This window comes from Kogia breviceps, chromosome X, assembly GCF_026419965.1.
Source record: "Kogia breviceps isolate mKogBre1 chromosome X, mKogBre1 haplotype 1, whole genome shotgun sequence".
NCBI classification, from domain to species: domain Eukaryota; kingdom Metazoa; phylum Chordata; class Mammalia; order Artiodactyla; family Physeteridae; genus Kogia; species Kogia breviceps.
In genome coordinates, this window is record NC_081330.1 from 3,834,404 (window position 1) to 3,849,214 (window position 14,811).

General features: G+C 54.1%; 1 protein-coding gene across 9 annotated transcripts in view; it reads right to left on the minus strand.

Moving 5' to 3' along the window:
- MAMLD1 (mastermind like domain containing 1) overlaps window positions 1–14,811 on the minus strand; it is a 117,694-nt gene that overhangs the window by 2,294 nt on the left and 100,589 nt on the right. For 4 of the 9 annotated variants that reach the window (XM_059051091.2, XM_059051089.2, XM_059051090.2 and 1 more), the window contains 2 exons: window positions 6,964–7,207; window positions 925–1,009 (listed from right to left, as the gene is read on the minus strand). In XM_059051091.2, coding sequence (XP_058907074.1) covers window positions 969–1,009; window positions 6,964–7,207 — 285 coding nt within the window. In that variant the 3' untranslated portion in view covers window positions 925–968. Of the gene's footprint in view, window positions 1–924; window positions 1,010–6,963; window positions 7,208–9,429; window positions 9,553–14,811 lie in introns of all 9 variants that reach the window. The other 5 variants (XM_059051087.2, XM_059051086.2, XM_067023454.1 and 2 more) reach the window with 2 other exon arrangements.

Genomic DNA, 14,811 nt, shown 5'->3' on the forward strand with positions numbered 1-14,811 from the left:
GAGCCAGCGGCCCAGCGCTGACCTCTCACCTTCCGCCCTGGGCTCCTCCCGAGCATCCCCCGCTCCCCTGGCTCCTCCACCCTCAGCCCGGACTGCAGTTCTTGGGGGAAGCCCCCCTAGACCCCCTGGGTCTGTGCTCACGGCTCCGCCTCCACCCGAGAGCAGGTCGTGTTGGGCTGAAAATGCCAGTAGGTTGTAAGCTCCATGAAGCCAGGGTCTGGGTCTACTTTTCTACGCAGTATCCATATGCAGGCCCGGCACCGCCCACCCCCTGAAGGATGTCCACTCCTTGACACTGGCCTTTCTGGAACTTGTCCGTCCTGTCCCTGCAGCTGAAGTGTGCCTGACAGGCCACTCCAGCCTGGACAGGTGGGACATTCGGCTGGTATCAGGCCCAAAGGAACAGGGGTTTTTGCAAGAGAATGGAGGAGCCATGGGCCATTGCTGGCCACTGGGCTACAGCGAAGCTGCTAAACAGCTGTTGGAGGGCAAGCGGCTTCCCCCAAACCCCAGGCAAGAATACCCTTGGCCTGGTCCCATGTCACTACTGGCTGCGGAGCACTGAACGTCTCCCCTGCTAGGCTGGCAGAGACCAGGTCTGGTTTTGGGCTAACAGCTGTATCTGCGGCCAGTCAACGTTGATTATAGTCATAGATGCCACGGTTGAATCACTCTCTTGAATCCAACAGTGATTTCAGAGTCATTAAGACTGGGCATTTAATTGGGACTCTACTTAAGCTTTCCGTGTGACAGATCCAACCAGGCTGCGCCGGAAGTGCCTTGCAGACCTCCTCCCTGTCCCTCAACAGTGCTTTTCAGAAACATCTCAGTAACTGTTTGTGCCGGAATGAATTCTCCCCCAACCTCACACACACACTCCCCCGCCGGCCCACCCTTTCGAGAACATGGACTTTAAGCGCTTACCTTGAAATTGACTCATCTGTTGGGCGAGATACGCCCTCCGCTGTTCAGGGGTCATTGCCATAAGACCTGATTTCGGCGTCTCTCGCTAAACAGAAGACGGAAAAGAAGTGTTAGATTAGGGCTACGCAGAAATGCTAGCCTTGGCATCTCTGCGTGGGGACTCAGGACTTGGCTTTGGTGTAGCAGAAAGCACGAGTGAACACACCAACACACGCTCGCATGCATGTCCCACCCTCCCAAGCAAAACTCCGCAGGTATAAATGAAAGTAGGATTCTGCACCTGGGTTAAAAAACCAACTGCGACAGCGTAGGATGGGGCGGGAGACACAGAGCTTAACAGCAAGAGCACGGAGAAAAAAGATTTAGGCATTCTGGATGCCGTTCTGCTCAGCATGGGGCAGCAGTGAGGTGTGGTCACCAAAAGAGCAAATGTGACGTTAGGCTGCATTAATAGAAGCAGAGTATGTAGAAGGAGGGAGGTGACAGTCCTACACTACTCTGCCTTGGCCAGACCACGCCTACGGTGCCGACAAGAGTTTGGGCATGCCAGCCTCAGGGAGACCCCGACGAACTGGCCGCCCTCGGAGGACACTAAGTGATGGAGGTAGGGCTTTGGGGCTGCCAGCCACGAGGGCAAAGGATGGCTGAGCGAAACCGGGGCTGTCGGGGCTGTCGTGGGGAAAGGGCCAAGGCTTGTTCCGGGGGGTCCTGCACGAAGGGCGGGATGATCACGCGATCAGATCACCCGGAGTAGCCACTCAGCCCCAGCTTCCCTTCGCTTGCCTGACTGGCCGCACGTGGGCGACGGGAACGGCCTCCCGGTCTCCATCTGCAAGCGGGGTGGGCAGGCTCGGAGCCACGCCTGCGGGCTGCAGTCCCAGCCCTGAGTCTGGGGGCCGCTCGCGGGCCAGCGGAGGGCCGGGAGAAGGCCCAACTGGCCCCAAGCCCCTCAGCCATCCGGGGCCAGGCTGCGGCTGGGCCCCAGGTCTCACTCCCCGTGCAGTGCGCCCCCGCTGCCGCCTGTGTCCCCTTCTCAAGAAGTCTGCTCCCTCGTGGTGAGCCTCCAACCAAGGCAGCTCTGTCGGGGAGCACACCTCCCTGAGTTTACTTTCGGAACTGCTTCCCCCCGCCCCCACCCAGAGGCCAGAAGACTTGACCCGACAACACAGGCTGCCCGGGGCCTGCTTCTCTGCGCTCGGAGGGTGCCCGGCGCCCAGGCCTGTCGGGCAGTTCTCGGCCTCGGTTCCTGCCAAGGCAGAGAGGACGAACACGTGGCAGCGGGTGGACCACACCGCAAGCGATTTCAGCATCCGGCCCTCAGCCTTGCTTCCTGTGCGAGCTCTTGCCCCCCCCCTTCTCCCGGGGCTGCTGGGAGGTGGGTGTCAGGGATGCTGTTCTTCAGCCCTGGAGCTGCCGTCTTCTTGCTAAAGCGTGGGGTGGGTGCGGAGACAGGACCTCAGGAGCACAGGGGTCACATGACCACCCAAGCCCACCCCATCGGGAGCCGGGGGAGCCCTGTGCTTTGCCCTCTCACCTCTGCTCTTCCCGTCGAACCTCCCACCAGCCCTAGGAGATCTGGGCACAAGACCTATGGCCCCAGCTTACTGACGTGACAACTGAGGCTCACAGAGGGTAAATGACTTGCTCAAGGCGACACGGCTGGGGAAGTGCGCCGTCTCCTAAGTGCCGATCCAGTGCTTCTGCCTCCCCAGCCCGCTGCTTTTCCAGGAACCGGCTCCTGTGCCCTGCTGTCTACACCAGCCCTAACTCCATCCCTGCCAGCTGCTCCCTTAGGTTCATCAAATAACAGAAAGTTGGACAGAGTGGGGGAAGGGCAGGTGGAGGCCACAGGGTGCGACCACAGACAAAGCAGGGGACAGGCAGAAGAGTCCAAAGGAAAGGAGGGAGAGAGGAGAGACACCCCCAGGGCCTGGGAAACCAGAGTGAAGGCGAGGCTGGGGCAGAGGTCAGAGTGGAGGAAGTGGGCAGTGTCTGCCAGATGAAAGGGAGTGCTTCTCGATCGGTCCACGGTTACAGGGACAACGGGACGTTGGCCAGTGTTCATCCAAGGAAGCACAAAACTCCAGAGCATCCAAAGTTTAAGCGAAGGTCTGGTGAGCGGCACGGCTACAGAAACTCCCGAGTCCAAAGGGCACGGCTGACGCCGGCCTGGGGGACGGGCCTCTGCCATCTGGGGTGCCGCCATCAAGCGGGGGTCTCTTCACGCTGCTGGGGCGTCCGGGGGCGGGGGCACCGCCAGCCCTCTGCTCCCGGCCTGTCCTGTTGTCCCTGGCAGAGCAGCCAGAGCATTCTCTCCAGGCCTCCCGAGGAGGCTGCTTCCTTTGTTTTGCAGACGGAGGCCCCCATCCTTTGTTCTGAATCAATGTGCTCCAAAGATAAGCCCCAAGAAACCAGTTGTTGCCTTTCGCCACTGACAATTAGAATCGTTGGAAAATGGAGAAAACAGGAAATGACAAATGTTTTCAGTGACCAGGAGGAAGCAGTGGCTGAAAGTGGCTGCTTCGTGGTGGGCGCTCTGCAAGCGTGGCCCAGGCCACCTGTGGCTTTTCACCAGCACCGTTCACACAAGGACTGCTTCTCCTAGGGCTGCGCTCGGTTGTCATGGAGCCGGGCGCTGCTGTACCAGGTGACGCCGGCGGGGCAGCGTCAGGTGGGCCCTGTGTGACCCCAGGTGTGCTTCCCCACGTGGTCCCCGGAAGGGAGTCTCCCCAGGAACGAGGGCCCTGGCCCCTCCTCCCACCTGGCCAAGGGGCCACCTTCACAGACAGGCCTCGGCCAGGATGGTGATCCAGGAAGTCCTGGGGGCTCACTTGAGGGCTAGCGTTCACCTGCGGGTGCCAGGCACACGCAGGAGAGACAGGCAAAGGGCCGGCCCGAACCCCAACACAGCAGAGCCCAACACTGGGCCCCTCGGGAGGCCGGGCACGCACCTGCTGCGCCCTCTCCCCACTGCAGGCCAAGAACGGTCTCGTGACTGATTCAACCACTTCATAGGACCCAGGGACGCTCTATCTGGATAGGGGACGAGGCAGAGGCAGAATATCGACAAAGGGACTCCAAGCGAATAGCTCTGGGGGAATTGCAGGGATGGATCTGCAGCCTTATTTTGTGCAGCGCAGTTAAGAGAGGGAAGGAGGGGGGAGGGAGAGAGAGGGGAGGACAGAGAAGGGAGAGAGGGAGGGGAGGAGGGAGAGGGAGACAGAGAGGAGGAAGAGGAGGAGAAAAGGGGAGGAGAGGGAGGAGGAGGAGGAGGAGGAGGAGGAGGAGGAGGAGGAAAAGGGCCAGAGGGAGGGGCTTTCTTTTTCCAGCACCAGGCAGCTCCGTGCTCCTTTCCCAGTAGCCAAGGCCCTGGGTGCCCCACGCAGAGCCAGCCTGCCACAGCAGAAGCCACTCGCCTCTGTGTTAAAGGTTCAAAGGTTAGCGAGCTCTAGTGTGTGGGTTGGTTGGTTTGTTTCTTCCTCCAATAGGAAAAGCACCTTCTTTTGTGGTTTTGGGAAGCCAAATTTGGAAACAACTCACCCACTCTTGTGACTTTTCCTTTGAAATGACTGGAAGACAGCGTTCTGCATGGAGATCTGAATTCTAGGGACTCCCACACGCCCGTGGATGGGGACTCCTCAGACCCGAAGCCCTGTTTGAGGGGGCGTGGATGCTCTTAGGCTAAAACTGTCCTCAGGTGTCCTTCAGAAACGGGCTGCCCACGGCGAATGGCAGGCCAGCTTCGGTGTTTCCTAACCCGCGCTCCTAACTCTGAGCCCGTGACTCAGTTTCTCCAGAGGAGTGCTGAGCGGGTCATCAGGCCACCACTCTTCCCTGCGGACCTCAGAGGCCAAGGCCAGGGTGGGGGGAGGGGCGGCCGCACACCCGCCCTTTCCTCGGGCCTCTGCTCAATGCCTTTCCCTGCCCGGAGGGCAGCCTCCCTGACTCCGGGTGGGAAGATAGAGGGTCTACCTGGCAGCCCGGTGGGCCCCTCTGTCAGTCAGCTGATGGACATTTCTCACGGGTCTACCATGGGCCACGCTCTGTCCCAGGCACGGGGGTGGCACCGTGTGTCTCTACTCTCACAAAGCTTACAGTGGAGGGGGCAACTGACAAGACGCGAGCAAATCAATGAAAGAAAATCATTGCCATAGGTGGTGGCACAGCTACTAAAGAGAATACAACGGAGTGAAGGGATGGGGGGGGTGGGCGGGCACTGCAGAAACCCAGGCTCAGGCCGTGGGGCCCTCAGGGTACACGGGAACCTGCCACACCCGGAGGCCGGGGCACCAGAGGCCTGCTGGGGTCTTTCTTTGAGCCTTGGGGCCTCTGGAGCAGGAGCCGGGGACCACCCCCACCGTCACGATGCTGCCCTTGAATCTGAACCGATCTGAAGCTGCCACTGGGGACTTGAGAAACTCAACGCCATCGAAAATGACCAGAGCTGCAGTTCAGCTTTTTTCTTTTCCATTTTCTGCCTTTGCAGTTGACCTCCAGCTATATGAACTCTCTCCTGACTCCACCTCCATCTCGGTGGTTTCAGGGCTGCCTGGTCCCGGAAGGGCTGGGTCTACATGCTGGGATTGATCCGGCCGCAAAGGAAACAAATGTCTTTGCAGCTCGCCTTTCTTCTTCCCCTGGGGTGCCTGCATCCTCCGTCTCACACTGTGTCTGGTCTTCCTGAGTCATGGCTGAGCTGGAGGTCCTGTCCCTCAAAGCCCCCCGAGGTGGGCCCAACTTCCAAAGCTTCGGAGGGAAGATCTGAGGGCCAAGCCTCCGCTCCCCCTCCAGTGCAGGGTGGAAGGCCCGGCTTCGCTTTGAAGAGAGATAATAGGTGGGGAAATGAATTCTCTCGAGGCAAGCTAGCTTGGATCCCTCATTTTTTTGCCTTTTGGGGACAGGGAAAAACAGGTCAGACCAGGGTGGCGCTCAGAGACATCCTGAGTGGACGATGTCCCCATCCATTTTGTTAATTCTGTTTCCCTGGCAGCTTTGTGCTGGACAAGCCAAAGAGCTCTGTGGCTCTGAGAGCACACAGAGAAAAGGGGGAAAAAAAAAGAGAGAGAAAAATCGATAGCCCTTGAATGGAAAGCACTGCTCGTTCTTGCAGGCCGAGGCAGGTGGGATGGGGAGAGCAAGGCCTCACGTACCGAAGCAGCATTTCCATTAAAGGCCAGAATCCCGGAGGTCCTTTCAGCTGGACGAGCATCTTCTGATCACTATTACTCAGCCAATGCTCATTTCTCTAGCTTTCTCTGCAGAGAGGTCTGACATCCTGTACACACTGATATTTCATGCACCAGAACAACAACTCCACGAGCCAAATGAACTTCTCTGCAAAGGCCCGCTCTGGCTGGCGTCCACATCTTGCTCTCATGACCACTAACGTGACTCTTTAGGGCAAGTCGAGCCACTTCTTTTAGCATCTGCAGGATGATGCAAACTCACAGCCGTCTTGGACAGGCTTGGCTCGGCTTCCATCTGCCTGCCCTCCCCCGGGGCTACCAGTCCTCCAGTGGGGCGGTCCAACTTCCCACTTCTTGGGGTGCGTGAGTCCCAGGTGGGGTCAAAGAACACCTCGGGGTGCGGAGTCCACAGCAGATCGCTGGAGGGAGAGGCAGTTCCCGAGCGCCCACCAGCTATGGAGCAGGCAGGCACGGGGTCGGGGCGGGGGGTGGGGGGTGAATTCGGAGGTGCAGAAGCGCAGCCCCTGTGCCCCACGGACTCACAGCCTGGCCGCAGGGACAGACAGGCAGGGAATGAACTGGGGTGCTGGAAGGCCAACAGCAGGGAGGGAGCAACTGTGCCCAGGGAGATCCCCACTCAGTGCCCCGGAGATGAGGCCGAGGTGCTGCGAGCACTCTGCTTGCTTGGGTGGTGTCTCTGCTAGAAGTCCCTCCTAGGTGAACAGAGCTTTACGGGCCGGGCTGTCACCTCCTCTGGGCCTCCCAACAACCCGGTGCGGCAGGCGGGCAGGCTGAGCAGGGGACCGTGCCCAGCTGACAGATGAGGAAAGCGAGGCTGGGGGAAGTGACTTACCGACAGCGTCGCAGCTAGGCAGTAGTGGAGCGGGCACCTGCCTCCAGGCCTTCGGATCCCAGCCGCCCCAGGGCGCTGCCTCTGAGGTGCTGTACGAGGAGGTGACTCGGGCCAGCTCCTGAGCAAAGGAGCTGCCGGGCAGGAAGGACTCACTCCCCAGGGCCTGGCAGGATGGGGGCTGTCGCCCGAGGCTGACCTGGGGGGGCCTGGCTTCCCCAAGCTTGCAGGCTTTGTCTACATGAGTCTACAACAACCATTGAAGAGTCCATCAGCGGCGTGGCCACGACATGCCTCTGACTGCTCTTGTCACTGCCCTGACCGCCTAGCGGGGTCGTCTGGGTGCTTGGTCAGACACACCAACAGATTTGTGGTCTTAGGTGTGTTGGGTCACAGACTCCTTTGAGGATCGGTTAAAAGCTATGGTCTCTCTCCACAGAAAAAAAGCACTTACGCTGGTGTCTCCCCCTTCCCAGCCCACCGACATCTTACATTTAATCTCAGGGGTTTCCTGGACCACTTACTACCCATCCGTGGGTCTCAGTTAAGGAGCCTCTGCCTCCATCAGTCACTGTCTTGCTGGAAATGGGAGTCAGGCTAGGTCATCAGCAATGACCTTGACCAATCCCGGTCCCTCCCCACGCCCCGCCCCCCACAGAGCACACCATGACTTTGACCAATCCCGATCCCTCCCCATGCCCCGCCCCCCACAGAGCACACCATGACCTTGACCAATCCCGGTCCCTCCCCACGCCCCGCCCCCCCACAGAGCACACCATTCTAAACCGGTTACGTGTGTGTAGACACATGGGGAGGAATCTGCAAAACCAAATGGTGAGTGCAAAACCAAGCAGTCAAGTGGAAACCTCACAGCAGCCCAGCCCTGAGCGGCAGCCCTCACTGTACTTCACCTTGCGGGGGCCCCCAGGTTTCAGGACTCGCGTGTGAGTGGCACCTCCCCTTCCCGTCGTATTTTAGAAGGCAGGGATTTCGCCCGAATTGAACATCTGACCCAATTCTTTCAGCCAAAGGCAATTAAAAACCCTCACACTTGATGTCCACGTCACAGGAAGCCTCAGGACTCCAAGGGGCTGCCGAGACAGCTCTGACGTCCTGCGGAGCACCCCAAGCGCTCGGCCACAGGGGTGCCCAAGAGGACCGGGGGGGCCTGCCTTGAGGAGAAGGTCTTTCTACGTGAGGCAGCCTCTTCACTCTCGTGCTTTTAACACCTGAGCTTTGAGTGATCACCAGTGTCTATCAAACAGCCCAGTAGAAAGGGAAATATTTATCCTCCGAATCTAAGCTAAACAGTCGGAGTCAATTCAATTCATGACAATAAACCCGACTAAGCGCCTACTGTGGGCAAGTCTCTGCGATGGATGACAGGCCAGCAGGTATTTGGATGCCGTATTTGAATTAACGATAAAAACTGCCACCGCTGAATTTATCGAGCATTTGCTACGCACCAGGCACTAAGCCAAGTGCTTTCAATACTTGGTCTCACTCAATCCTTGAAACAGCTGTCTATGAGGCAGGAATGATTATTGTCCTTATTTTACAATTGAGGACACTGAGGCCCAGAGAGGTTAACGAAGTTGCCCAAAGTCACACAGCTAGTTAGTATCAGGGGAGGATGCAAATCCAGGTTTGCCTGGTTCCCAGGTCCACAGGAAGTTTGGCATGGTGTGTGCATGTGTGTGATTAGCTTGTCATATGGAAAACAAGCTTTGAAATGTAGGAACTGTTCAAGTGTGTCATTAAGAAAAGTACAGGCCAGGTTTTACAAGGCAGCCCCAGGCAAAATTTTAAGAACACATTATAAATACTTAAAGATGGGATTAGGAAGAAAATCTAAAACTACTCGGAGAGTTTCAGAGATGACACCCCTCTCCCCAAAGAAAAACAAAACCAAATAACCACGTGAAATACGCTTAGCAAGTGAACTCACTGCACGTGGGAAAGAAAACTTCTTTGCCATTCTGACGAGAAGCCAACTACAGAGGGCCCGGCGCCCCTCCCCTTGGGCTGGTGCATTAGTGCAGAGCTTGAGCTCACTGGCCACCTGAAGCTTCGCTTCGTCAAGCTCCAATTTGTCCTTGGACCAAGGTCATCTGGGACGTGAGCAGAAACGTTGCTCTCTACAATGGACTATTCTTTGTGCCTGCATAGCTAGCGCCTTGATAATTCAAAACACTATTTTATAGCCACATAGGAGTTTTTACAGTCCCGATCTGCAACTATTCCTAGAGGTCTGATTCCTTGCCTACCCCATGACGACACAGTCTGAAAGCAATGAGTGGGGCTTATTTGTAGGGAACTGAAGCGTTTGAAGCTTTTGCTCAGGAATCCCTGGTAGCTTCATGTGACCTGTAGGATATTAGAGAACCCTCATTGGCATGAGAATATGCTCAGAGGGCCTTGGTCGTTCATCAGGCAGAAAGAGCCCTGCAGGTGGCACATGGAAATTACCAGCAGCAGAAGATGCCCCGACGGGGCGGGCAGTTCTGTTTCGGCAGCAGTTGGGAACGGGGCTGCAGCCGCCCATTCAAGTGGGGCAAAACGGGAGCAGGCGCTTCGCAGACCGGTGTAATCCTCGGTGAAGAAAGAAAAGAAATAAACTAGATGAGATTCAATCTTGACTGACTGACAAGGAGCTTTGTAGCTGATGCTTGTGTGTCTTATCCGTTTGTTTTATTTACTTTGGAAAAGAAACTGCTGTCACACGCCCTGTAAGTGGGAGGAGGTCCAGCTTCCAAAGAAAAAGTGGTTGGGACTTTGCAACGCCTCGAGGTTTCTACACATAAGGTAAACCCATCTCTCTCTTTGGAGTCACTGAAAATCTCAGAAAAGCAAGTCAGTCCGTAATTGGTGGGCATGATTACTACCTCTCGGACTGGCCGGCTCTGCGTGATTCCAAATTTCAGAGAATCAGACCCTGGGATGGATAGCGCCTGATGCTGGGGCCCGATTTCACAGAGCTCACATCCACCGGGTTCCCGTGATTGCTAGAGAACTTGCTGGAACGAGGTTGTCCCTGGGTCCCTCTGACGGCTTGCAGCCACTTAGAGCCCCAAGCACATCCCGCTAAACTTTGCAATTAGGGCTCTTTGTCCCTTGGCCTCCTGCCTTCTTGGCAGGCAGGTTTCCTGTCCCATGGTGTCAGGTACACTACCCCGCAGTCATACCCATGTCCTTGGAGTTCCCCAGACAGGCTGCCGCCTGTGTTCAGTCCCCTGTGCCCGCGCTCCTTGCTTCGCCAGCCCAGAGAGCCCTTTCTCCAAGCTTCCCCTCTGGAACCCTGCATGTCCTTGGAGACCCACCCTGGGAATTCGGCCTCTCCTTTGGTCCAGCTCCTCTGGCTGACGGAGCATCCTTGTCGGGCCAAGTCTTAATCATCTTTAACTCCCTCTGGTGCCCAGACAGTGCCTGGCACAGGCAAAGGGTTCCGCAAATATTTGGAAAATTCAACTGACTGTATCTGTTACGAGCTTGGCATGATATCCCAGGCACTCGGGACACGAGAGTCCAGTGGGACGAATGTTAATGATAGAAGTGAGCGTTGACCCTCATGTTAAGCACATTTACTCATCTCTTTTCAACGCTGTTGGGTTAATAAAGCCCATCAGTAGAACAGAGATTATCATCACACCGTGGAAATAACATCAGCTAGCATTTACTGCACTAACTGTGCGCACACACATATATTTGAGACGGTCCCCGGTTTACAAGACAAGGAAGTGGAGATAGGTTTACCCAGGACGCACAGCAGGAAGGTGGGTACAGACCTGGACCTGATTTACAGAGTGACGAAACCCCAAGCAACTGCTGGGTTTGGGAGAAGAGGGCTCCTTCTCTGCACACGGAGAGAGAAGTTACTCCACACTGGAGTAACTCTACGTCGTTGGCTATTCTGTGACCTCACCGTAGAACAAATGGGCTCCGGTGTAAGGTGAGCTCAGATTATGACTAACCTCCACAGATACTCAGACGCTTTGCAAGAAGCCGATGACTGCTCTGGCTTTATCAATTACTGACTGGATTAGATCTTGGTCCAGTCTTCCTTCGCCGTGGAGGTCGCAAGGAAATAGACGTGCGTTCACAAGGTTACAGTTGTGGACTGTAATTCCGCTGGCTTCTGGGAGCTTGTTGATTTCTAGACTTACTCATCCTGAAAGTTCAGGCAACAAATCCTGTTTAACTCCCCCTTTCCTTTACTAACCGTGTAACAGAGGCGAACAGAGAGAGCCCAGAAGAAGGAACTGGAGACTTGGTGCGTGTGCCAGAGACTCTCAGAGGCCAAGGTCACTCACGGCTGGGCTGACTTCAGAAGCCAGCCCCAGCTGTTCAAGTCATGAGTGAGATGAGCATGCTAGGGTACTAAATGCTATCCAGATAGCTCACAGAGGGCAAGGCAGAGCTGCGGAAGACGCTGGATCTCTGGGCAAATGGATGAATGTGACGACTTGTCAAACAGAGGTGACAGGAGACCACTTCGTAAATGGGAAACCAGGAAAATGTAATATGAGTCAGACTTCTTGGCCTCTTACTTGCCATTACACTACTTGGCCAAATGCAAAGGGGATTTCGATATATCACAAGCATGCATCTATTAATAACACTAGAAGAAAGCTATACAACTCAAGCCTGAGATTTTGTAAGAAATAGAACCGTAGAAGCTCAACAAAGCAGCATAGTTCCACAGAACTTTGAGATGATGCTGAATCATCCTCCCAGAAAGAACAGAACGCTCTCTGCCTGCGCTGTCCGATATGGTAGCCGCTGACCACATGCGACAATAGAGCACCTGAAATGTGTCTAGCGCAAATGAAGAACTGAATTCTTAATTGTATTCACTTTTAATGAATTTAAATAGCCACCTGTGAATGCTGGTGACAGTAATGGAGAGCACAGCTCTCCACCATACTGGCTAAGAGTGCAGGCTCTGGAGAGAGAGGGTCTGGGCTTGAATCATGGATTTGCCACTTCTTAGCTATGTAAGCTAAGGGGGAAGCTACTTAACCTTGCTGTGCCTTAATATCTTCATCTGTAAAGGGGAAGTGATAGAAGTGCGTCATTCATAGAGTGGCGGAGGTTTATGTGGTAGCCTTTATTTTTTAATTTTTTTGCGGTACGCGGGCCTCTCCCTGCTGCGGCCTCTCCCGTTGCGGAGCACAGGCTCCGGACGCGCAGGCGCAGTGGCCACGGCTCACGGGTCCAGCCGCTCCGCGGCACGTGGGATCCTCCCGGACCGGGGCACGAACCCACGTCCCCCGCATCGGCAGGCGGACTCTCAACCACTGCGCCACCAGGGAAGCCCAGTGGTAGTCTTAATTAACAATAATACCTCTGCCATGTATCAAGCACTTTTACAATGTTCCAGGCACTGTCCTGTGGGAGGAGGTGAGCTGCACGTCCTTCTAGTCCACCATCTTGACCGTTCCTCCTGGAACTGAACATGCTCTAAGGCGTGGTCTGGCCAACATAGCTCAGCAGAGCTATCACTTTTCCTATCTCTTGGTAAAATCGACTAATAATAATAATAAACGACGATGATAATATTATAAACATTTATTGAGAACTCAATCTAAGGCACTGGGTTCAGCCCTTTCCTGGAGTCATTTCAATTAATTAATTCTTAGAATAATCCGAAGGGGGAGGCACTGTTATGATCCCATTGTAAAGATGAGGAAACTGAGGCACAAAGGGAAAGGTTAAGCAACTAGCTTGATCGAGGTCACTCATTAGTAAGTGCCAGGGCCTGGACTAGAACCCAGACATTGTCTGACTACAAAGCCCAGGCCCCGAGACTGGCCTGATTCAATTGCCCAACTGAAACTCTTGCTAATGTGATATATAAGCAGACCAGCAGCAAGAAGATTCTGGGGTGCTGCTAGGGTCTCATAGCTGTGCAAGGGCTGCTGGGTGGGCTACTGTGTGACCCAGGTGTTGTTTTCCTTTTATAACAACTGTATCCTAAACTGAGGAGAACTCCCAAGCTGAGGGATTTCTGTTCTGATACATGTGGTGCAGGGAGTGGGAGGGTCACTAGAGAGATTCTCTTCTGTAAATTTGCATTTTGTAAAAGTTTCCTTTCAGCTTGTCTGGACTTTTCCTCTATAAATGAATATAATCGAATGTTTGTATTTCCAAGTTTAAATTTCGGGAGCTCTTTTCCGTGGGGCATTTGCGCAGAGTGGCCAGGGCTGTGCCCGTCGCTGGTAACGCTGGGTTATAGAGGAGGAGGACTGCGTGTCTGGTCAGGCTCCGTGGGCCACTGGGAATCACCCTACGAGCGAGGTGAGGTCAAGAGCGTCAGGGACTGGGTCAAAGGGTACCAAAGCTCTGGAGAGTCCAGAGCCTCTGGAGCCAGGCTCTGACAGCTTCTGGAAGGCTCCTATCATCTCATCATCATCACCCTCATCATCATGAGACGATCTGCTCATGCGCACCGAATCCTCCCCCCATGCCGTCCAGCGTCTCCCCGCTGGGTGCAGTAAGCACTGCTGACAGGTCCCGGGGTTCCAGAGAAGCCATCCGACTAACCATCACGTTCAGGCAACCGAGGAAGGGAGCGGCAGGATTTCCTTTGGAGACTTCCGGATCGAGACAGCAGATCTAATGCATGCATCTAAATTCACTCCCTTGCAAAGCCCCACTAAAAGTACCGTGAGGGGTTGGTCTGCTTTGGTTTTTTCTTATCTTTATTGGAGTATACAGTGGTGTGTTAGTTTCTGCTGTATGACAAATCAGTTATACATATACATAGGTCCCCATATCTCCTCCCTCTTGTGTCTCCCTCCACCCTCCCTATCCCACCCCTCTAGGTGGTCACAAAGCACCGAGCTGATCTCCCTGTGCTATGCAGCTGCTTCCCACTAGCTGTCTATTTTACATTTGGTAGTGCATATATGTCCCCGCCACTCTCTCACTTTGTCCCAGCTTACCCTTCCCTCTCCCTGTGTCCTCAAGTCCATTCTCTACGTCTGCGTCTTTATTCCTGTCATGTCCCTAGGTTCTCCCGAACCATTTCTTTTTTTTTTTTTAGATTCCGTATATATGTGTTAACCTATGGTATTTGTTTTTCTCTTTCTGACTTACTTCCCTCTGTAGGACAGACTCTAGGTCCATCCACCTCACTACAAATAACTCAATTTCGTTTCTTTTTATGGCTGAGTAATATTCCATTGTATATATGTGCCACATCTTCTTTATCCATTCATCTGTAGATGGACACTTAGGTTGCTTCCGTGTCCTGGCTATTGTAAATAGAGCTGCAATGAACATTTTGGTACATGACTCTTTTTGAATTATAAACTCAAAATGGGTTAAAGACCTAAATGTAAGGCCAGACACTATCAAACTCTTAGAGGAAAGCATAGGCAGAACACTCTTTGACATAAATCACAGCAAGATCCTTTTTGACCCACCTCCTAGAGAAATGGAAATAAAAACAAAAACAAATGGGACCTAATGAAACTCACAAGCTTTCCGCACAGCAAAGGAAACCATAAACAAGACCAAAAGACAACCCTCAGAATGGGAGAAAATAGTTGCAAATGAGCAACTGACAAAGGATTCATCTCCAAAATTTACACGCAGCTCATGCAGCTCAGTATCAAAAATGCAAACAACCCAATCCAAAAATGGGCAGAAGACCTAAATAGACACTACTCTAAAGAAGATAAACAGATTGCCAACAAACACATGAAAGAATGCTCAACATCATTAATCATTAGAGAAATGCAAGTCAAAACTACAATGAGATATCACCTCACACTGGTTTGGTTTTTAAAGACACAATCCTGCAAGGATAAGGCGAATGCATTATCCCAAGCTCAAAGGCAGCTAGAC